The 25,028-nt window shown below is 46.4% G+C and overlaps 1 protein-coding gene across 4 annotated transcripts in view; it reads left to right on the forward strand.

Moving 5' to 3' along the window:
• SH2B1 (SH2B adaptor protein 1) overlaps window positions 1–25,028 on the forward strand; it is a 333,368-nt gene that overhangs the window by 48,387 nt on the left and 259,953 nt on the right. For all 4 annotated transcript variants that reach the window (XM_078652265.1, XM_078652262.1, XM_078652264.1 and 1 more), the window contains exon 2: window positions 13,830–14,687. In XM_078652265.1, the coding sequence (XP_078508391.1) occupies window positions 13,830–14,687 (858 nt within the window). The remainder of the gene's footprint in view (window positions 1–13,829; window positions 14,688–25,028) is intronic.

Below are 25,028 nucleotides of genomic sequence, written 5' to 3' on the forward strand. Positions count from 1 at the left end.
TTACGGCCGATAACCCAGAACCCTACTGGAGAGGACAAGGGAGGCCTGGTAACAGGATAAACCAGAGGTGACCCAAGACCTCTTAGAATATACTCGGGGACTAAAAACCTGCATAAGGGAGCTACTGGTCCACACTGCAACTCTTCTACTCTAGATCAGCTTGTAGTGTAGTTCCTATATTCCCAATAGGCTTTGCGCATTGGAATAATATACACTATAGATTTGACATAGGACTGAGGTCAGTATGTCTCTATCGAGTATAGTAAACTTAATTGTGTGTGCCGACTAACTTGGAGGTCACTAGAAACTCTTGAATAAACAAGAAGGGATTCGTTTCTGACAACCGCATAAACATGACAACTTTGTTTCCCTAGGACTGGAACAAATATCGTCAGTCGTGGAAACAATAGACCACTATTTTACTCAGTCAATCGTGCATGCTTTGTTTCTACAGAGTTGCAGAGAAATAGTGAGACCGGCGTTTTCAATAAAAGGATTTATTGAACGGTCTACTTTCTCATGCAAGAGTTGTGAACTGCTTCAATCGTTAGACAGAATGCAAAGTATAATGCGTACAGCGAGAACAGTAATATAAAATAATACTGTAATAGCATTGACTGTTGCTATGACGTGTAAAAATACACACATAAATAACACAGGCTAAAATACTCAACTGGTGCTTCTAAAATACGCCTACCCCAATGTACCTAACCTAGGTCTAGTACCAGGGAAGAAGTAAGTGCTGTTTAGCATAAGTTTTAGTTATGCCAAGAATTGCCAAAGGTTTCTCTAGGTTCTAATCAGCTCCATACCTTTAGAACGAAAGAGGTTGGTATCTCTGTCTCGGGACTAGATTTCCCAACACCCCGCAAGGGGAGTCAGAAACACTGGAGCTGGATTCTCGGCAGGAGGATGTCCGCTTCTTAGTCAGTGCATCAGCTGGAGAGTCGGCTTCCTTCGGCACTTGCTGTAGCGAGCTGCGTCGGGCAAGTAGGTAGTCGAACTGCACCGAACCACACCGTGCTTTGCCATAGCAAGTGAAGGTATATTTATGCCTTGAAGGTGTTTAGGAATGCCAGCTTTGACGTAAAGTCGGGCATATGAACGTCATGGATGAACCCCTAAGGAATAGTTGTTCATGCATAATAAATTAGTTCTTGGAGAAATCAATATCCAAGCAGGGGGAATTCCCTTACAGCTTAAGAACCTGGTTTTCCTAGAACTCGTTGTGATGTAGATGAACGGATGGAAGTAGCCATGTCTGTATTTGGGTAGCATGGGCTATGCCTAAATGAGGACTTGATTTCTATGCCTATATAAGGGCAACGCGAATTGTACCTATATAAGGGCATGAATCGGCAAAATTCATTCGGAATCTAAAACGCCATACAACAAGCTGGTTATAAATGATTCTCTTCTTCCTCTCAGAATATCCTTTAGTCCAGAAGTGTTCTGATTTTGGGGGTGTCAGAGGTCCAATACTTATATCTTTTCTGCCTTTGAAGTTGGCAAACTTCAAAGGAAAGTCTTTGTAGTGCACAAGACCGTGCCTTTCCCTGACCTGGCTCTAGACACACTACAGGGGGTGGCGACCGTTTTGTGTGAGTACAAAAGAAATGCCAATACTGTTATCGATTTAGTCCATTATTTGTGGGAAGGACACATTAATCAATTCAATGTGACACTAACAATCACTTCTTTTTTCTTTAGTTAGGATTGATTATTTCATTCATATATCAAAACAATTTCCAATAGTCTCTACAATATTCACAAACCACACCCACATTTTTTACAATTGACACAAAAGGAAAAAAAACACAGGATATGACCTAAACACAACATCTTATGTAACAAAAAACAAACAAACCTACAAATGCATTTATATACACCAAAAAAAACAACAAAAAAACCAATTACCTTTTTGACAAGTTTTAAATACACTTAACACATAAAACATTTTAGACCCAACAGTACATTGTTCTTAATATACCCACTTTACGTCAAGCATCACAATGAATTATTTTAAACTATGATTAAACCAAATCAAGTTATGGCTTGAGCGTCACTGGGGGTAATTCTCTTTTCGCTGTACTTTTGGAGAACCTGTGTGGTCGACACGTTATGAACCCTGACAAAAGTTCATAGCGTTCTCATCAGGACCAGTAGCTTTATTTGGGACACGGTGTTCCACACGTGCACTTCATATGTCAATATTCTTTGATAGTTTTGATAGCTGTGGGAACTACTTTTATGGACATTCTTGTAGAGGTTCCAATTTCTCCTTATCAACTCCTTTCAGGCGATTCTAGCGCCGTCTCTTGTTCGTAATGTCACCTTTTATGAATCGTTGTGATGCGAGGCAGCGTACTTTCTCTCTTGTTTCCAAAACCTTGCCGTTAGTTGGAAACAAAAGATAAAGTGTTTGGGCCACATTGTCTCTATTACAACAGTACTTTGTCCATATAGTGGGTTTGTGAAGTGTCTGTGATATAAAGAGACATATGGGCCATAGTATACCATCCCATTCAATACATATAACTGGTACTTTGTAAACTACAGGTTCATTAGTGACCCATAAATGCATATCCCCCACAACAAAACAACTAAAGCAACATTGTAACAAAACCATCTGCATTAATGGAGATAAGGGGTAAACCCTTAGAGACGTGTGTTCTAGAGGGCGTGGCCGCTCCCCCTGCACTGTCATAAAGTGCAGAAGGGGTCCCTGGAATGCAATATGGATGTCCTGCAGGGTACCCATTTTCTACACATAAATTGGTATTAGACCAGGAAGTATTACAGTGACTACAGTTAATGTTACCTGTGCATTGAAGCGAGCTGCTACACAGACAGCGTCTACCCCCCAACCCTGCGAGCAGTGTAGGGTAAGTCCACCCACATCTGTTTCAGTTCTCTTCATGCTGCGCTGGGCTGTCTCCCCTGCCCAGTGGGGAACACTCCGCTCTTTTGGCAGCCAGTACTATCTTCTTAAAGAAGTCTGCCACTTGTTGTGGGGTGTTGCAGATGTGTTGCAGTCCATTGTGAGTGATTCGCAAACGTGCAGGATAGAACATTGCGTATTCCACTCCCTCCTGCTGAATCTTCTTTGTTATAGGAGCAAACTTCTTCTGTGCTTCTTGGACATTGAAGGTGAAGTCCGGATATAATGAGATGTCATTGTTCTAAAAAATGACGTCTCTCAGCTCCCTTGCCCTGCGCAGGTCAATACCTCGGTCTCGATAATTGAGTTGGCTCGCGACTATGGGCTGGGTTGGTGCTCCAGGTGGGGGCTTTGGCTCCAGTGTACGATGCGCCCGTTCAACAATAGCATTCTGTAGAAGGCCTCCTGACCAAAGCAGGTGGTGGTTAGATGTTCTACATAGTACTCCAAGCTCCCAGTGTTGGTGGTCTCGGGGATGCCAGTAAAGCGGATATTGTTCCGCCGTGAGCGGGCTTCGATTTTTTTTTTAAAAATTTTTTTTTAAACGTAGTTTATTGGGTTTTGCATACACATCATACATATACGTGATATCCACCAATTGGGTGTCTAGTGTCATCGTGGTTACATGAATTAACCCCATCATTCTCTGTACATTACATCATGGTATCCGCACTGCATCTTATTATTGTCGACCATAGAGACAACCCAATACTACTAACAATCCCAACTCGCCCCACCCTGTGCAGTGAGACCACCCCTCCCCCCCCCATGTCGCCGGTGTGTACCATACTACGGAGCCATATCATCGTGTAGAAACAGGAGTCGCCCTCTATACTACTTCTGGTCATACCTGTTCAAGTTCGGGTGACCCACCACTCTTGCAATCTCACCTCACTCTTCCCCTGCCTGATAATCCTGCAATGCCTGCACCAGTGTCTCCCATGCTGTGGCTGCCTCCAGCACTTTATCATTGTTCTGCCTCCGGGCCTGTTGATATCGAAGCGTACTCTCCCCCACCGCCCACTTGTGAGCGGGCTTCGATGTCTTTGTTTTTTGCCGCAATAATCTTAAATAATTTGTCTACGTCCGTGAGCTGCCCCACCGCTTGCGCGTGTTCATCTTCCAGCGTTGAGATACGAGTTTTGGCCTCTTTTAGCCTGTCGCCCTTTTTTCCCATCTTCTGGGTGATCTGATCCATTCTCGATTGACGCAAAACTGGTTTTCATTGTGTGAAGTTGCGTCTTCAGATCCACCTCGTCGGTGCCCTGGCTTGGTTGGCTCATGCCATCTTGTTCCAGCTCCGGCTGTCCCCTCGGCGTCCTGCGGGTATCAAAGTTCAATTTAGGCTGTTTACCATCTGACTTTCTCATGCTCTTGGTCGGGTGGGCTTGAGGCTGTCTCCCCCACCCCCCAACCTTCTCTGCATCTATACTCTGATCTGCTGGCGTCCTCGGCACAATGGGGGCGGTGCAGTTTCTTCTGGGGATGTAGCAGGCAGTCAATGGTGCTGAGAAGCCAAGCAGCGTGCTCAACATCTTTACCCCTCCGGGCGTGGTGGAGGCAAGCGCCACGTCTCTACTGGCATTCAGCCCGTTGTCTTTGGCATGCGTATGTCCCTGATGTGGGAGCCAGTTCCGCAGCTGTAGCAAGCCTGTGCGCTGGAGGGCTGGTAAACACTTTCCTCGTTCCCCTCTTCTCGGATGTAGTGCACACTGGTCCCTCTTTAGGTCTGCTCCCCACCGGGCCCACAATGCAGTAGGGAAAGGCCCAGTCGTCTCCCTTCAGTGGTGGCACACAGCCCCGGCGTGTACTAACGCAGTCTTTGCACACGCAGTGGTGGCCAGATCCCAGACCCTTCTACTTGGGGAGATCACAAATGCAATGCGGGGCAGGGGTTTGGAAGGTCAGCAGCGATCCCTTTGATGTGGCACACCGTATCTCCAGATGGCCGAAAGGTAGTGCCTTAGCAGGCTCTGCAGGACGCCCGGAGGGACTGCGGCCCAGCTGGAGCGCCGTGGCAGGATGAGTAGCACGGTATGGGTCAATTTGTTCCAGACCAACCTTATGGGCTCTGCAGGAGTAGTAGTTGTCAGGCAGTCTGCCGGTAGGAGGAGTGCTCTTTTAAGATAGTGTCAGAGAGGCGGGAGGGGCCAGCTCAGTCTGCTGTAGATTTTGGCGCATGGTGTCCCGAGCATCCCGCCCAGAGATCAACTAGGCCACGCGCAGTCCGCCAGCACTTGGCCCAGAGGGGGGGAGGGTCCTCCCCAGGCAGTATCTCGTAGCCAGCAGAGACCGTGCTCCGTGTCTAAAATGCGGCTGTAATGGGTCGCGGCTGTTTGGCCTGACGTGCGCGATGTCCGTAGCTGTGCTCCCAAGCTAGGCCCCAGTTCCCGGCTCCTCGCGCCAGACCCCACTGCCAGATGGACTCCAGATAGTTTGTGGGTGAGCGCTCTGCTGCAGTGTCATTTGTCCTTCTTCCCGTTGTGCCCTCTCGCTTCGTGTTTGCCAATGCGCTAGCTGGGCTTAATTGTTACATGGATCAGTGCGGGTTTTCGCAGCGTTGCGCTAGGCCTCAGTCCCGGGCCCTGTGCGGCCGTCTCCCATCACAGGATGGTCGCTGGGCAGCATGTGGGTCCAGATCTAATCTTGCCTTATTTTCGTTTATCTCCCCACGCACCGTTCGGAGTGTCGCCAGCAGCGTTACGGGGGAAAGATCAGCGAGTCCGCCCAGGTTGACCCTCCCAGCTTCTGTGAGGATCGCACTGCAGCAGTCTGCTCAGGCTCCAGTCCACGGAAGCCCGCTATGCAGGCCGCAGTCACAATCTGTGCCCAGCTGGGTCCCCTCATCTCCGGGTTCACCGCCGACACTGCGGGTCTTTCCTGCATCCTCCCTAGTCGATGCACTGTAATTTCGGGCAAGCACAGTCTCCCAGGTTTAGGATGAATGATGATTGTTAGCTCCAGGGCAGCAGAGCCTCACTAAGGTGTGGCCATCTTGGTTGCATGCCCCCTAGCGCCTCCTTGCAGTGGCAGGTCTGTGACATGTTTACAGGGCTACTCTTATGGGTGGCACAATCCGTGCTGCAGGCCCACTAGTAGCATATGATTTACTGGCCCTGGGCACACCTGGTGCACTTTAGTAGGGATTTACTAGTAAATCAGATATGCCAATCCTGGATCGACCAATCCCCCAATACAATTTACACAGGGAGCACTTGCACTTTAGCACTGGTTAGCAGTGGTAACGTGCCCAGAGTCCTAAAGCCGGCAAAAAACAGGTCAGAAAAAAAAGTAGGCAAAAAGTTTGGGGATAACCCTGTAAAAAGGGCCAGGTCTAACGGGGAGGAAGTTGGGGGCCATAGAGGAGATTTGCCCCTAAGGCCAGCGACACAGCGCCGAGCACTACTTGCAGAAGCGCCCTTTTGGCCTGATACAGAGGACACCTGCATACATACATTACACTTAAGGTGCTAAAACATAATTACCATTTATGTCGTTGGACTCCACAACCCAACCAAACATGTTGGTGTATGACGCGTGCTGTGTAATCTGGAGGCAGATGTTTGTTTCCTACAGGAGCCTAGATAGACTAAGCTCTCAGAGATACCCTAAGCAATACCATTCCTCCGCACTGACCAAAATGGCTAGAATGGCTATTCTGCTCAATGCATGCCAGTTTTGTGCAGTGCACCGCCAAGGTAACTAGTGAAGGAAGAGGATTAGAGTCCCAGACACTGGCTATTGCTGGCTGTGAAGTGATCATCACCGTCATCAGAGCCACAGTTTTCAGGCTGGCAGATTGGGGAGATTAGCTGCAAGAAAGGGGGAATATTATAGGTTTTTCAAACCAGTTATCAGGAGCTGTGCTCTGCTGGACCCCCTGACACCATGGCAAGAACTTCCTACCTGTACACCTTGTCCCTCTCTAGACCACCCAAACTTTAAGTGTACATATTTGACAGACTAGTAACCTAAAGAGGAAGTGCTGGGGAGATTAACAGCTTCAAACCAGCCAAACTCAGAGGCCAGTCTTGTTCAGTCCCACCTTTTTATAAAAGTTTTCCCCAGCCACTCAGTATCTTGATGTAAGTCTTCAAGGGCTTCATCTATGTGGAACCAGCCATCTCCTTGATCGCTGAACCAGGAATGGGTTCTCAGTCATTGTGAAATCTATCCTCCAATATTCTTGCAGAATGCAGATGTAAAACATTTCAACTAACCTTTAGCACATTTACTAGATAGGGTAATGAATGCCTAGATCTGATTCACAAGCATCATTCACAGACTAACAACCAGTAATGAGATCAAGAGAGCCATCCACCTCATCAACATGATGCGAACTGCAGCAGAGACGCTGTACTCCTGTGCCGTTACGTGGAAAACTTTTTTGATATAGTTTACTGGGGGCTTGATGATGGTCACCATCAAAATGTTTGAATTCAAAGATCTCTCTATGGAATACATTGCAGCTAACTACAACCTCCCGGAGCCCAAATCGACACTTTCGCCTCCTCCTGCTTCCACACACTCTGCATGCTCTGCAGAATCTTCAAATGGATCCCAACCAACTTCAGAAAGACTGTCACCCAGGCCCAAGACACCAGCCTCCTAGACTATGGCAACGCTCTCTACACCGGCATCTCCACTGAGCTTCTCAGAAGACTCCAGACCATACAGAATGCTGAAGCCAAACTCACCCTGGACCTCTCCAAACAATACCACATTGCCCTCCCCCTCCCCTTTCCCCCTCCCCCCCGCCACAATATACCTCCACTGGCTCCCCATTCAGACGAGATGACAGTTCAAGATCATCACGCAGCCCTCCACGACATAGGACATGCCTACATCCGACTGAACTTCTACCAACCCTCCAGACAAATCTGCGCTCATCTTCACTCGCCCAATTGCACACACCCCGCAGCAGTGGCTGCTCCTTCTCATACATCGCTGCCAAGACCTTGAACGACCTTCTCCCTCCAGGTCTGTACAGCCCCCTCGCTGGCAGACTTCAGAAAGACTCAAGACCTGGCTCTTCTGAGAAACGGCACCCAGATTTCCCTTGGGGTGACAGTGTTGCACTTTACAAATGCTGTTTGATTGATTTAGAGGCTGGTTTTTCGACTTTGAAAGTGTACTGAGGCCTGCTGTCCAAACCTCATTGCAAGTGTTCTGACCCATTCCAAATGGTATGTTTAATTGGATACATCCAATTGGCAAGGCTTGGCTTATTGAAGGCCCTAGTTTATGGTACCAAGGGCACATAAGCTAGAGTTTTCACCTAGAGCTGTAGCACTGTTAGTGCCTCCCTGCATGTGACAGAGACACAATGGACCCAAGCCTCCACTGCAGACTGACAGGGCAGTGTGCGACACTGCTAGTTCGACTTTCCCATTATACCTAATGGCAAGTCCACCACTTCCTTTAAGGATATAGGCAAGTCTCTTAAGGAAGACCTATGAAGCCCTGTGACAGGGAACTATATACACTTAAGTAAGACATGTAATTTTTAATATGTCTTAGCAGCCACACTTCTAAATTGTCATTTTGCTGTGGAAAGGTTAGGAGCCCCATTGGCTAACACAGACTATTGGGTTGCCAACCGTTTAACCCTAACTTCTGAATGGAACTGCGTAACAGGGTCAAGTAAGGTATCAGATTATTTGGGACTTTAAATCCGACCTGATGCCCAGGCCAGATTTAAAGTCACTATTAAAGTTAAGCAACTTTTAGAAAGGTGCCACTCTGCACACAAGCTGGTCCAGTAGCCTCAGAAAGGCACTGACACACAAACAGGTTTCTGACCACCTGGGGAGAGGTGTGAGCGTCTTTTAGGACTGGGAACAAAAGCAGTTGCTGCAGACTGAGGTGCCACCTCCTCTCACAGGATGACCACTCAGGGTGTTTTCCCAAAAGGTAGGCTTCAAAGTTGAAGCTGCCTTTGAAGGGCCGCTTTTGACAACGTCCCTGAGCAGAATGCCTTTTATTCCTGCAGACAATTAGGAGACCAAGCGAAGGGAGGTAACCCTGTGTTCAAACCAGGTTTCCCGTGAGCGTGTAGCCCACTGGTAGCCACACCTCTAGGGTGGGCTACCCTGCTCCCGACGACTGAGGAAGGGTCGTGCCATCTTGAAGGTGCACAAATGGCGCACTCTGAAATAGCCAGATGCAACACGTCCCAGGAACTTCGTCACCAGGGAGGAGGGGACCTAGTTGCCCATTGGTTAGTACCCGCATGGTTCCCTCAGGGCACTTTCCTAAAGTAGGGCAACCCTTGCACCCTGCCCTTCAGTACTCACTGGATTTGGAAAATGGACAAGACCCCTTTGCACTCGTTGGAAGTGCAGAAAGAGAGGCTGCGACGTCAGAGCGACTGCACCTGCTGCACTTTGGGCTAGCAGAGTTTGGACCCTGTTTTGCATGACTGGCTGGGGGAAGGGGGGGGGGGGTAGTTGGATCCCAGCCCCAGCCCAAATCTGACACTCCAAGGGTCAGTTGGCGAAGTCTTCCATGCAGGGATATAAGGATCTACAGTCTGCATCAGCAGCCCTTGGATCCCTGCATGGAGGACTTCGTGGGACCCCGATATCTATGAACCAAGTTGCCCCCACTTGCCTCTGGACCGAGGACTCAACTGGACTTCACCTCCGTCGACTGTACAGCATCAGGAGCATCCTCTGAGCATACTGAACCTGCATCCCTCGGTATCAGAACCACTCCATTAAAGTCTCTGGCGTTCATCCTGTAAAGTTGAGCGCTTGCTTCAAAATCGCTCCGGTTGCCAGGTAACTGTCCAAAGTATCCTTTCTGGCCCTCTAGACCTTATCCCTGTTGGATTTGGTCGCCCAAGTCGGGCCGGAGTACTCTCACTAACTTTTCCAAACTATTCCATAGTTTTCAAACTCTGTTTGCCAGTGCTTGTTTGCAGTTGCTTAAAAAAAATAAAGTTCTAAAATCTGTATCTCCAGCCGCCTCCGGTGGATTTTTTGATTTTGATGATGAAGGTCTCTAAAAATTCATAAAACTACGCCCGATTTATATAAATTGTTGTTGTTTTATTGGTGTGTGATTTTTAAATAAAAAATGTTTTATTCGGTTGCTGGGTGCTGTTGAATGCTTCGCACTAAGTTCCTTTGCCACGCCTTACTACTCACAGCCACAGCTACCCAGGATTGAGCTTAGGTTAAGTAAACTATAATGACTGGACCCAAAATGGTATCTGCAAGTGTACTCCGCACAAAGGCCCCACAGCCATATCATAAAGTACACTCAGATTCTCACAAAAATGTAAAAGCATCTTTATTTATTCCCCTTCCATGACCCACCAGAAATCGGCTGGCGATCCCCCAGTGGATCATGATCTACAATTTGGGAAATGCTGCACTACAGGAGTACCCGGACTATAGAGCCCATGTTATTACCTATTGTATGTGAATGCTGCAAATAAACTTCTGGTTGCACCTTGGTACTAAAAGTTGTTAGCATTATCTCTTTTTTTCTGAGATTCACTCTGTTATCTGCCCTATGTGGCCTGCTTGTAACAAAAAGTAAAGCCTTTTCTTATCTGACATTCTAACCCCTACCTTCTCCTAAAATAATTCTAGCATATTCTACCTCTGGAGAGTAAATGCCTAAAAGTTTCAACTGGGCATCTGTAGTAAATTACAGTACCCAGCGCAGATACTGCCAAGTAACCACCAAAAGTCATGACCCCTGTAGTGGGCAAACAAGGAGATCACTAGATTTAAGAATTAAGCAAACATTCATTTCAATCCTCATAATCCAGTGGTATTTGCAGAAGGAGGCTAGGTAAGATAGCTGACACACAGATGTAAAAGACCTAATTTCCTCCAGAAATAGTTACTTTGGTGAGTAGCAGCCCTGAGGGACATTTGGTATTAATCTTAGAAGTCGATCTGCTTGAATAGCACCAGAGCCATAATTTATCTAGCTGCATACTGATGTACATGCTGTTTGCCCTAGTGTTTCTGTGGATCTGGGTGCAAAGCAGGACAACTCGCTCCATTTGAGATACTGCCGATAATTTTGCAGTAGAAATCTCTCCGCATCACTCCCACCCAAATAAGAACCGGTGTCCCGCCTATTTATGAATGATGAAGAGTTCCGGTGACCAAAGATGGTGCTCAAGTCTCAGCTCTACTTAACAGGGCTGCCAGGGTTGCATTAGTACGTGTAGTGGCACACAGTTTAATTTGTGTTCAATATTTTTATTTGCCAGCTGGACAAAGTACACCTACTGGTTTCAAAAGTTCAACCACTGCCAAATGTCAACAAGATTGAAGTAAAGCTGGGCACAATAAACAAGACTGAAGCAAGCATCACAAAGGGTTGCAGGGTTGTAGAGATGTTTTTCATGACAACATTTACAATCGCAACTTCCTTGAAGTATATGGTAGGGACTGTAATGCTAGAGAAATGGATCAGAATGTTCTGGAATCGGGGTGACTGGATATTGACGTTGGTTTACAACTTAAAGACCTGGGATGAAGAGAAAAGAACCGGTGTCCCGCCTATTTATGAATGATGAAGAGTTCCGGTGACCAAAGATGGTGCTCAAGTCTCAGCTCTACTTAACAGGGCTGCCAGGGTTGCATTAGTACGTGTAGTGGCACACAGTTTAATTTGTGTTCAATATTTTTATTTGCCAGCTGGACAAAGTACACCTACTGGTTTCAAAAGTTCAACCACTGCCAAATGTCAACAAGATTGAAGTAAAGCTGGGCACAATAAACAAGACTGAAGCAAGCATCACAAAGGGTTGCAGGGTTGTAGAGATGTTTTTCATGACAACATTTACAATCGCAACTTCCTTGAAGTATATGGTAGGGACTGTAATGCTAGAGAAATGGATCAGAATGTTCTGGAATCGGGGTGACTGGATATTGACGTTGGTTTACAACTTAAAGACCTGGGATGAAGAGAAAAAAATACATATTCTCAGCCCTTGGGGAAGACCGCCACCAGTTATGGGGAGAGAATGGGACCTAACGGCTAGATCCGTCGACCTGGAAGCTGGGGAACCAGGTTCGAGTCTCTGCAGGGATGGTCAACATCCTGTGATTCTGGGTAAATCACTTCATCTCCCCGTGCCTAACGAAATGAATGTGTCCGTCTGTAATCCAACTAGTGCTAATGTAAAGTGCTGTGATCCCTTCGGGTCAAGTTTGCACTATATAAAACTCCCAAAACCTATGTGCTGTATTTATCAAAAGATATCTCTCCACTGGTGTGCAGCTGTCTCTTTGAGACGAAGTACACACTACCTAGTCCATAGGATAAGAATTTAGTACATAATGTGTTCAGCAGGAGGAAAGCTTGTTAAGCAAAATGCCAGTTATTATGTATTGTCACATTTTTTTCTCCAGCCAAGAGAAAATGCATCCTTAGTCTTTGTCCTCTGTCTTTAGTCTTTGTACCCCCATGGACACAGAGTTTTGATGTTAAATGTATCTTTTTAAGTATGGATCAGCTTCAGTTGACTCACAAATTCACTAGAGAACAAGAATTGGTAAAACCAATAGGTGTGGCCTTGACAAGATGGTTCAATGTCTATTTTTTGTTAAATGTTGTTATGCAGGCATTTGCCACAATAGTAAAATGAAGATGTGCTGCTCTTTAAAATGCAAATACAAAGAGTATGCAGTTCCTAACTGATGAGCGGGGGGGACAGTAGGCTTTTGTGGTCATGGGTTGCAGGGGGAACGAGCAGCATGTGGGTAGGTCCGCTGGTGTTTAGCTACTGAGCAAACGACACAGGGGAATTCCATTTGTCCTTTCTGTCAGAGACTGTTGCTGTAAGTCAACCTGATTAGGGCTGATCATGTTTTAACAGGTATAGCACTGAGTATTGTTTAGGTTGGTTTATCAGGGCCATATCACCAGATAACCACACTTTTGTAGATAAATCTGATTATATTCGGTCCTGGCGAATCACCACTAGATCGTTTGACTATTAGGCTAGTAACATGTTGACCACGTAACATAGCGCCGAAACTGAGACATTACCTCAGATGTGTGCCTTTCATCTTTTAAACTGGTTGGAAGGCCTATTGATTAAAATTGTTTTCTTTGCTACTTCCATTTCCTGTTTTAACCTTCCTCAGGGTCACTTACCTTCACTCACTTCATCTAGACTATTTAGGCCCCTTACCCCCCACGGCACCAAACAGCAATTTGGAATAAAGGATCTCCGCCAAAGAGCCCCTCGTAGGGAGCCAGTGCAGATCCAACCTGACGAGAAGCACGCCGTATTAAGAAGCATGACACTCAGCCGGGTGGGTGAGGGCCCTAATTTCAGCAGGAGGAACCCCCCCGTACCCCCTGCAACCCATGACCTGGAAAGCCTCCTGTCCCCCGCTTATCAGTCAAGAACTGCATACTCTTTGAATATACTATAGTTTGGCCACGTATGCTGGAACTTTTAAAAACCCTCAGTCTCTTCTTTGTAAGATTTGCTCTCCAAAATGTGACTGCAATATACTGGCAATAAACATTTTTTAATTAAAAAAAAATCGCTGATGAAGCTGTTTTCCTAATGGTATTTTTCAAACGCCAAACATTTAAGTTGCACCTTGCTTTTTATTATTATTGTTATTATTTCTGAAGGAGACAATACTAAATCTCCTCTTAACCAAGGATTCAAATCTCCAGCAGCTACAATGCTACGATTTCACACAAGACTATATAACTACTTTAAAAAGAAAGAGACTGAAAATAAATCCCCATCTAGACGGGCATCAGAATTGTAGGCAATCTAAATAGCTAGTATTTAAATAGCTAGTATTTAAACTTTATGTAAAAATAAACCACATCAGTGGTATAATGCTTTTGGTGGTAATTTCTAACCCTTTCTTTATTTGTTCCTCCACAGTTGATCCTTTCAGGATCCACCATGAATGGCGCGATTCCCAGCGAGAGACCCTCACAGTCCCCTAGCTGGAAAGAGTTTTGTGAAATTCATGCCCACTCTGCAGCCCTTGACTTTGCCCAGCGTTTCCGCACATTCCTTACAGAGAATCCGCAGTACGCCACCCCTGGTGCTGAGACTACCTTCTCACGCCGGTTTGCTGAGCACTTTGTGGAGCACTTTGAGACAGAGGTGAGCCGGATGTATGTTTCAGACTCTCCCACACGCTGTGACATTGTACCATTCACTGGTGCCCAGAACTGCCAGGCTGTGTCCAACAAGGATCTGTCGGAGACCTGCAGTGATTCCTCTGTGGCTTCACCCGTGGATACAAATACCCGTCTGGAGTCCTCCGGGCTGACATCTGGCTTGTCAAGCAGCCAGTCACGAAGTTCTGAGGATGTCTCCACCTCATCTGTCAGTGCCAAGCCCAAGCTCAAGAAGCGATTCTCTCTGCGTAGTGTCAGCCGGAGTGTGCGCGGCAGCATGAGGGGCATTCTGCAGTGGAAGCACTCTGTGGAGTCACCAACTGAAGAGACTGCATCCGAGAGCCGGGGCAACAGCAATTCTAACTCATCTGCAGGAAAGATGGACTCCGCTGCTGAGAAATGGACGCACAAGTTTGATCGTTTGCGCTTGATTAAGACTCCCACCCCAAAGGTGGAGCTGTACAATGTGCGGCGTGACGGGCTTCTGAACTATGTTGTAGCTGATGACCCTAGCAGTAGCCGGTCTCGCTGGCAAAAGTGCCGTCTGCTCTTGAGGAAGGCTGGAAAACTCGAGGGTGGTGGTTACCTTCTGGAGTTCTACATTCCACCTAAGGTAAAGTGAATGCTCCAAAGTACAGTATGCAATTTTTCGTGCTAACACTACAGTCACAGGGAGTCTGTTTTTCACAGACTGGGTCTGATTTATCATAGGATGGATGCAGCTAGTTCTGTGCTAGATGTAATGGTTTACTCTTTCTTGGTTGAGTTACTCCAAATAATTTTTATTAATTAGTAGCAGAATCGGTTCGCTTTATTTATTGGATGTATGGATGATAAACAATTTGCTGCCTTATTCTATGATTAAGCAAAGCAAGTTTGTGAAACAAAATTTATTATTTACAATAAAGAATGTGACCTTTTTCCCTACTGACCACTGTCCTGATACCGTAATTGAGCGATATTCGCAGGGTCGATGTGTAAGTAAGAGAAAATACATAAAGAATTGCTTGTCTGACCATTGAGATTACATCAGTTTCTACATGAAGGCTGTTTGGTCTGATAATGTAAGGTGACCTAGTGTGTTTAGGAAATCATGTCCAAAGTTGAGAAAATGCTGAAGGCTCATATGGAACAAACTGAATACATCAATTCAAGATGTGCTGAGGTCTTCAAATGGCAGTTTGGATGAGCACACCTATTCAGAGTGTCAATGGGTTGGTTTTTGTGTTCCTTGTGAAGAAGACACATTTTGTTAGGAAGCCTATGGTGTGATCCATCAAGGGTTATGTGTAACAGTCTCAAGTGGTGAAGCTGTGGTCAATCACAGGTTGGTGTGATTGGTTTCCTGTTAGTGTGAATATATCTTGGTTCCTATCCGCCTCAGGTTAGGTTTTTAACCCTTTTCTACCACTCACCCATTCAAGTAATCACGGTCTATCCATAAATATAGTCAAATTGCAATGTTTCCTCATCTGAGCATCTAAAATGTCATTACATTGTACTACCTTCCTTCCCAGTGCACTGCCGTTACCAAGTGCCCCTTCATTACAGCAGTGCCCACTTTGACACCAGCTCATCCCTCAGCCCTCTTTTGCACTTCCGAAGCATGTCTCTAGTGTGCCTCGGCACTACTACACTCCTTTAATTTCTCTGCCTCTCATGCCCCAGAAACTCCTGCCTAAGCTGGTAATTTTCCTTTTCCTTGTCTCATTTGACAAATCTACACAAACTCCATGCAGTATCCGACCCCTATTTGACTTAGATAGTACCTTGACAACCAGCTCAACTCAACTCTGCCCCATGCCTCTGCTAAACAGACCTTCCCTCTACTATAAAAACAATGTTTGCGTTGTCCATTCTGCTCGGGTTATTAAAGGCCGATTTTACCAGTAGCAAAACATTCTTTGCTGACTGTCTTGACTACCACTCACATTTTCTACAATTCACTACCATCTCGAAACTTTGATTGGTAAAAAAAACTAGCATAGGGACTATGAGTACATGTAGTATTCCAAGCCAAACATTAAACTTGAACAATCATGAGACGATGATCAGCGGCTTATTAGAATTGCAAGCAGCTACATCTGACCATAGTCAGTATTTTTCTGACTTTGGTCTTGACCAATTTTTTGTTGATTTGTTTCTAATACACAGCTCTTTCAACCAGCACTCAATGTCCAACCTACCATCGTGGACTCTGCGAAATCCCTAGGCATCACACTCGACGCAAGCTCAACATGCAGCAGCACGTTAACAAAGCCACAAAAGGAGCTAATTTCCAAATCAATACACTGAGGAAAATGAAACCCTTCCTCCCTGCCGAAGACTTCCAAACTGCTGTACAAGCTTTAGTCATCCCTCGCATAGACTACGGAATTGTGGCCCTCAGCGGACTCCCGCTATCCACAACAGCACCCCTAAGAGACTCCTTGAACGCTGCCGCGAGACTCATTACTGGCTCAAGAAAACATTTGCATATATCCCCAGACTTAAAGTCCCTAAAATGGCTGCCTTTTGAAGCCAGAATACAGCTAAAAATTGCAGTTATGACACACTCGGCCGTGCACCACAATGCACCCAACTACCTGGCTCAAAAGTTGTCTATATCAGGAGGTTCGAGATCCAATAGAAGTACAAAAAATCTAGTCCTGAAACCTCGTAGATTCCGGAAAGAAAAAACATACAAGCGCTCCTTCTCAGGAATGGCACCCAGCTTCTGGAATGCGCTCCCTCCTGAAACCAGGCTTATCTCCTCCACTGCACTCTTCAAGAAAGAGGTGAAAACCATCCTTCTGGCCAAGATCTCCTGAACTTTATAGGTGCTGGATCAGAGACTCTGCATCGCTTTGTACCACTGATCACCTTGTCCTTGGCACTATACTCCTACTTGATGGTGACACTACTACGCTACTCTCTTACTACCGACCAATATATGACACACTTTGGATTATTGTATCACCCTCCCGATGCCCCCACCCAGTGTTCTCTCTATCCTAAGAAATTGATATAAGCCATCCACACATCCAAGGTTTACCTGAACCCTTCTGTAGTGGGATCAATGACTTGTGCCGTCTTATATTACTTGTTTACCTGATTGTATATTGCTATGTTTTCTGTACGTTATTGTTATCCTATTATGTTAGTGACTATTATACTGCTCCCATTATCTCTGTCCATTCCTGTTGCCCCTACCCCTGTCTCTGTGAAGCGCTCTGATATCCGTAAGGATCTTGTTCGCGCTATATAAAACTTTGAATAAATAAATAAATAAATAAATGAATTGGTCACTCATTCTGAACATCTTGCACTCAGTATTGCATCTTCAAGTACTAAACAAGTGTTTCCCTTTGTTAACCAGAAGTGCGATGGGGAAAAAGTGGCTTATGGTGCAAGGAAAATGCAGTATTGGCTCATAGCAGTAGTTCTTCTTGTGATTATAAGATCCTGAAAGGATTTTGAAGTCTTAAAGTCTGGTTTTTGTGTCCCTGAGGGGAACTGCAAAAAAATTGTGTGTAATGACTATTCTTTGCTTGCAGGGAACCATAGCACTTTTTCACAGGTACATTACAAACTAATACTGCTTCTGAAAAAATGTAGGTGAACCTAATGATGAATTATCACCATAAAATAAGCCTTTTTTTGTATATAGTCTTTATTGAATTTTGCAGTAGCGTTCAGAATATGTTCAGTACAGTCTTGATGGCATATACATTTTAGTTATCAAACAGTTCCTGAACAACCCGCAGGTCTTACAAATTGGCAAACCTGTTTGGTACACTTGCCATCAGAAGAATTAGTTATTTCACTTTCCATGTATCTCCATAACAATGCTGGACAAAAGAATTCTATATTTTAGGCAGATCATAATTACACTAGCCACAGCTTTAAAGTTTCATTAAGCGCTGTAATTGAGGTATTCATTCAATAAACTTTATTTCGGTTAGTTTTAACCATCAAAGCACATAAAAATACATTGTCAATTTTCAACAATTCATTGGTAATTATAATTACTAAAATACATCATATAAAATTCAGAAGGGAGAAGACAATATGTTAAGACTATTAAAAATGTAATAGTTTTAAAAATTTAAAAAAAATGTAAGATAGCGGTTGTTGATCCGATTAATTCTCGAGTCTCTACAATGAGTACATTACTGTCCTCCTTAGGTAAGTAGTTTCCTTCTAATAAACCACATAGAAAATAAAAACTTAGTTATGACGGACACTATCACTGGGTTTGTGTCTGACTTCAAAATCCTGAAAAAAGCTAGATAGTCCCTGATGCCCAGGTTATTACATAGCTGTATTATCCACTTTCTCCGTATCAGTGAGTAGGCTGGGCAAAAAAGAGTAACATGGAGAATAGTTTTATTTTCAGTTCTACAGCCAGGACATAGATGAACAGGACCCCCGTCCACCTGTCAGTCATAGAGTATAGGGGCAATGTTCCAAATCTAAACTGTAGATACAGCTTCTTTGCTAAAGTGGGTTGGATTACGTCTATTTCTTGTTCAAAGCTGTAAATAGACTTATGATTCAGGAAGGCACCAGTCAGGCTCGTTGGTGAAACTGAACAAAATGTCTTCCCGAGGTTAAAGTCCTTCACAGTATTGGACAGTGTTTTCCTAGTAGTAATAGTTGAGGATGCTACCTCAGGATTTGTCCATAGGTTTTCATATCCTATTTGAACAAGGGACTATCTAACAAAACGTAGCCAAGGAATTCTACCTGCTCCTGGGGAGGCTAGCACCACCTTAAGTTCCTTTTTGTAGCTTTCCAGTTCAGGGGAGCTCCACAGCCTCTTCCAATAGAGGAGAGGACGTAAGGCGATGGCGTCAGCTATGGGACTAATATTCAAATCTAGCCTGAGTGGGACTAGCGGAGTATTTCTAGGCAGAGTTAAAATTTGCCCAATAAAGTTATTTTCTGTAGTGGTTAAGTCGGTGGAAGAAACATGCCCCCAAAGTTCCGCCCCGTAAAGGGAAGATGATCTTGCTTGAACTTTAAAAATTCCCAGTGGGGCACTAACAATTTGGTAGGCACAATTGTTTTGGACTTTTAAAATTCCCCCAGTTGTCTGTATTAGTTTAAAATTGGCCTTGGCCCTTTGTGCACCCCACCCCATTCTATCATTTAGGGTCAAACCTAAGTAGTCAAATGTTGGGACTCTCTTTCTAATGGTCTGCCTTCCATCATAGGATGGGGGCAATTAGTGGTGTTGGCATTAAATACCATATACTTAGTCTTATCAATGTTGATTACCAGGTTTCTATGGTTACAAAATTTGATGAACTGGTTTAGGACCCTCTGCATGCCCATTGGGGATTTTGAGAGCAGCAGGGTGTCATCTGCAAACATTAATGCAGGAAATCTTTGCGAAGCTAGTTTCGGGGTGTCAATATCTTTGATGGATAGTAGATCTTCTATAAGCCCATTAAGAAAAAGGGAAAAGAGGGTTGGGGCAAGAACACAGCCCTGCCTAACCCCCTTCTCAACCGGAAAGAGCCCAGTGAATTGACCATACCTTCCAAAGCGTACTCTGGCAAAAGTGCCATCGTGGAGATGTTCAAATTGGTAGCATAGGTATGGTGGTACCCCCATTGATAGTAAAATAGCCCAAAGTTGGTTTCGATCCACCCTATTGAATGCTGACTTTAGGTCCACAAACGTTAGATATAGACTTCCCTGGTCTAGGACGACATGCTTCCAGTAAAGGAGTAATTGAGGTATATGATCAGACTATCGCATCATGCATCTTGCTTTCATCTCTTATCTTAAACCCTCGTTGTGGTCGCATATCCGGTTAGCCCTCAGTACTGCTAATATAGCTGTGGAAGTCATCCTCCACTTTCTGTTCTCTCCTTGAATGCTTCGTGTGCGCTTCCTTGGCCACCACCAATTCTGAAATATCTCTAAGCCAGTCTCCAAAGCATGGAGCTCTGGCTCCAGCCATCTAATAGAAATGATGCACTTAGCCAGCAACGTCCCTAGAAGCAGAAACTTCCGTCTCAGCATTTTCTTTGTTGAGGGTTGGGGCATACCCACAGGACCTGTCTGATAGCGAGGTGTACATTCCAGCCAGTGGTCCCATTCAGATTGTCTGTCACTTCCTACCAAACAGGTGCCAGTGACAGCCAGGACCAAGCCACGTCTGCCTCAGCCTCCCCACATTGGGATCAGCTTGCTGCACATATGGTGTGTAGGGTTTTGGATGTAAGGAATGCTTGATAGACATTACTGTACTGTATCAATTTGAAATGGGCATTAGAAGAAACCATCCATAACCCCACATGCACCTTGGCCAACATCACCAACAGTGTCTGCGATGTGGGCGGTGTGCCCGGAAAACACTGCCATATTTTGCATGCTGTGGCCGAAAGTTTTGCGTATTGAAGATATTGCGCAGTGCCAAGGGCAAAGGATGCAATAGCATTTTCTTTGGTAACAAATTTACCACTTGGGAAAAGGTTGCCCAGCGTGGCATAGCCTTTACTCAGCCGCCTTTTAACCGTCATTGCCTTAGCCATTTTTACAAAAAGTTACAATGTCCAAATATGCGTATCCGGTACATACAGTGCTCGCCGGATCACATGCTTCACCGCCATCTCCCAAATTCTACACACATTTTGCACTGCATAAGGCGTGCCTGGCAGCACACCATCCTCCCTCATCACTAGGGTAGTCAGTGGCTTTGTGCCTTGCAGGAGATGTTTTTCCCAGTTGTTATCTTGAGCTAACCAATGTATTGCTTGCTGTAAGTGGGCTGCCATATAATATAGTTCCATATCAGAAATCTTCATTCCCTCCTTCCGCCATTGACTTTTGAGTGTGGAGAGATCAATACATTTTCTTTTATTTGCCCACAATAGCCCTATTACAAGCTTATTGATCTTAAGAAAGTAAGTGTGGCATTTCTTACATCATGCCTGCAAGGTGTAAAATTACTGTGGCAGCAGAATCATTTTCACCAGGGCAACTCTGTACATCGACAGTGGCAGCGTCTTCCAAAATTGAACCATCTGTGTCAACCCATCAACCACCCTTGCAATAGTGTGGTTTATTAAGTCTTGTTCTGAGAGCTCAACCCTTATTCCAAGACAGTGCACACTCTTTGTCTCAGGGCAGTAGCGCCACTAGCTACCCGCTAGCAGTGACCACTTTCAAAAGGACCCAGGGGAAGTAACCTAGGCTTATTATGGTTGACTTGGAATTCTGAGATTTCTCCGAACTCCATCATTGTGTTTGGCAATATGAGTACAGACTATTCCGGCAGTCGCAAATAGACAAGACGTCGTCCGCATAAAGAGATTCACGTGATTGGTCTTCCCCACTGTGAATATTCAGGGACAGAGTGTCTGTTCAAGTTTAAAACAGTAGTAGCGATGGGTGATGTAGGAGAGTAGGGTCTGCTTCCTATGGTTACCCTCACTTTTTTCTTGTTTGGTACTCACTTCACAGTTCAGACAGACCATAAGCCCCTCTTGTGGCTAAAACAGATGAAGGGTGAAAATCCCAAACTGCTCAGGTGGTCCATTCTCCTACAGGGGATGGACTATACATCGGAACACAAACCTGGTAGTAACCTAGCCCATGCAGTGCAGAGGGATTCTCCAGATATTTCCACTTAGAACATGAAGACTCAACTGGTCAAGGTTAGTTTAATGTGCCTGCGTTTGGGGAAGAGGGGTGTGTAGGAGAGTAGGGTCTGCTTCCTATGGTTACCCCCACTTTTTGCTGTGACTCTCTGGTTTTTCGACTTTAGTGTGGCTGTGGACCTGCTAATCTGGCCCACAGCCCAGCTGTTCTCTCTCTAAATTGATACCATGTACTTTAGGTACATACCAGATTGGTTACTGGGTCACCCTTGTGAGCCCCTGTGTAGTGTACCGTAGGTACCCAGGGCATAGGTGCACCCTTGGCCTACCAGGGGCTGCAGCATGTTTTGTGCCACCCCTGGTTTGCCTTCCAAACTGACACCACAGGTCAGTTCTTACAGCCTGGTTATGGTGGTGTAATCACCCTTTACTTAGATGTAGTATACCTATATCAATATACCTATATAGACGCATATACACCTGTAAGCCACTCTTAAGGCAGACCTCGACAATCCTGGAGGTAGAGTGCTTGGTTTTATGTGAGAGGGTGCCCTAGCATGCGCTGAGCCACTCTGCAGCTTTCGGAACCATCTCCTTATAGCTGTTCTATGATATAGCCATACCATATACTCCTAAGTGCATTATAATCCTCTCGGTTAATGCTGACTTTGGTTTGGCTTCATCAAAACATGTTGTGTAAGGTGTCAAACACTTTGGAATACTATTTCCCCGCCCCCCCCCGCCAGTCCTGGCAGTGGGGGTAGCATTCCACCCTTCTAGAGGGAGAAGACATGTAGTTACTGGTTTACCCGGTTAAAGTTAAACAGAGCCTCAGCACCTTATGTACCCCAGGCAGTTTCTGGAAAGCCTTCACTGAATGCAGCCCCCCCCCCCCCGACACATAGGGCGATCCGGGTGGGACCCTGCCACCCCCACGCACGTCGCCGACGGGGTGGGCTTGCGGTCTGGACGGGGGCCCTCCCGGGGTGGTCCTGTGAGCGACAAGAGAGCCCGTTGCCCAACCCCCACTCTCCCCATAGCGATCGGCACTGCAGACCAAGGTACCAAGATCCAGGAAGCTGTGGGGGACGAATAGCTGGAGGGCCGCGCACATACACCGCCGGGCTTGCACAAAATGGCGGTGCACACTGGCTGACTCCAGGAATAGCGAGGTGGACCAGAGGTCAGACTGCGCAGGGTGAACCCACCGAAGGCCCTGACCGACAAAGATTGCAGAGGGGCACGGAACTCCGATTCTAGAGGGGGTCGACGGGCAGTAGCTGACCCCGCGATGTGGGAGGCAGCCCAGGAGTCACACCAACACAGCGGGAGAAAGAGAGCCCCGGGGGATCCTTGGCCCCCCCTTTTTGACCGCGAGGCCTCCGGAGGCGCGGGGGCTCTGAGCCGCGGCCCGACACCGGTGACAGTGGGTGCCGCCAGCTACTGGATAATCGCAGGGGTCCGCCGTATCACACGGGACCAGGAGCTGTGGCAAGTGGGGAGGAAAAGGCAAATCGTGCCCCCACGTGCACGATCAACGCGACTTGACTACACCAGGTGCGTCATCTGGGTCCATTACCTAGCCGGGGTAAAGATGGGGAGACAACAGCGAATAATGCCCGCGACGCCAGCACCGGCAACACTGAGACCGCCCTCCCCGGGGCCGTCGGGGAGACGCCAGAATGGAGAACCACCGCACACGGACGATATGTCGGCCAAGTTGGACAAAGTACTAGCAGCTATAGAACATTCCCGCGTGTCTATGTAGAGTAAATTCGGTGTGTTGGCCACAGACCTCAACCTCTTGAGGGACGATCACAGGAAACTGGCTGAAAATGTGAACCAAGGGGAAAAAACGCTACAAGGGATGGGGCCGCAGATACAGACACACCAGGAGGCCATCAGAGAGCTATAGACCAAAGTGACATCCCTGGAGCGCAAAACAGACGATTTGGAGGGCCGCTCTCGCCGGAGCAACATACGAGTCCTCAACTTGCCGGAAGGAGTGGAAGGGACAGACCCCGTACAATACATAGAAAATTGGATTAAAACTTTCGCCCAGGAACTATCGCCGTTCTTCTCGGTGGAGAGGGCGCACAGGGTTCCAGCCCGGAAGCCGCCGGCAGGTTCACCGCCCAGGCCATTCTTGCTCAAAGTGCTGCATTATCGAGACTGGGATGCGATACTGCGAGCAGCCAGACAAGCGAGAACACTCAGAGTTGAGGACAAACATGTAATGTTGTTCCCAGACTATTCCCAGGCAGTACAACGTCAACGAGCAACATTTCTCGCAGTGAAACAAAGCCAACGTCAAAACAACGTGCAGTATGCACTCCTCTTCCCAGCTCACCTTAAGATTATTCATGGAGTATTCACGCATTTTTTCACGGACCCAGCAGAGGCGAGAACTTGGTTGGAGCAGCATAATGGTGAACTACCTGAACGCAGAGCAACCCCACATCATGGACTCCCCAATAAACGACGACAGCGCAATAAACGTGTCACCCTCACACAGCTGAATCGACCGTCGGTCTCTGGCTCCAGGAACTCCTCAGATCTAGAACAAATAGCTGACCGAAGAAGGGCCTTGCAGGCGGCAGCGGAAGCCCGGTGCACGGGAGACAGCTCGGAGGGGGAACGTGGCCCACATCTGAAGAGGAACTTAGCGACACTCGCACCTCCAGAGAGGGTTCAGTCACACCACCACTAGTGACCCAACAAAATGCTGAAACGCTGATCTGAAATACAACATGAAGGCAACATGGAAAGAGCCAGATACTCCACGAAGATGGGCACCGCCAAAGCACCGCGAACCAAGGATGAAAGGTAATGGCAGGTGCGGGAACACTCACAGATACACTATGAAGTGGGTAGCCAGGGCGCTGACCACCAGTGGCAATGCCAAAACACCCCCGCACGAAACTAACTAGGGACAGTACGTGATGTCGTTTGGACTTATTGTGCCCAGCAATAGGCCCTTATGTTGGGATCGTTTCCCGAAAGTTGTTTCCCCATCACTTTCCTGGTACCCTTGTGGGAGTGCACAACTGGAATGTTATTAGACATGTGGAGGGTGGCTGTGCGGGTGGGGGAGGTTCTACCTGTATGACGGGGCGGAATAGAAATGTGACCCTTGCAAGTAACTACAGACATGACGAGCACCTCTAACACAGACATTACATTTGTAATACTAAATGTGAGGGGGCTGCACACAGCAATTAAACGCTAATAAGTATACGCCTATTTAAAGAGACAGCAAGCACATGTAGCCCTCTTACAAGAGACCCATCTGACGACAGTAGAGGTGGAACGATTACAAAGGAAATGGAGGGGCAACATCTGTGCCACCGGGTACTCAG

Source organism: Lissotriton helveticus, chromosome 7 (genome assembly GCF_964261635.1).
Source record: "Lissotriton helveticus chromosome 7, aLisHel1.1, whole genome shotgun sequence".
Classification (NCBI taxonomy): domain Eukaryota; kingdom Metazoa; phylum Chordata; class Amphibia; order Caudata; family Salamandridae; genus Lissotriton; species Lissotriton helveticus.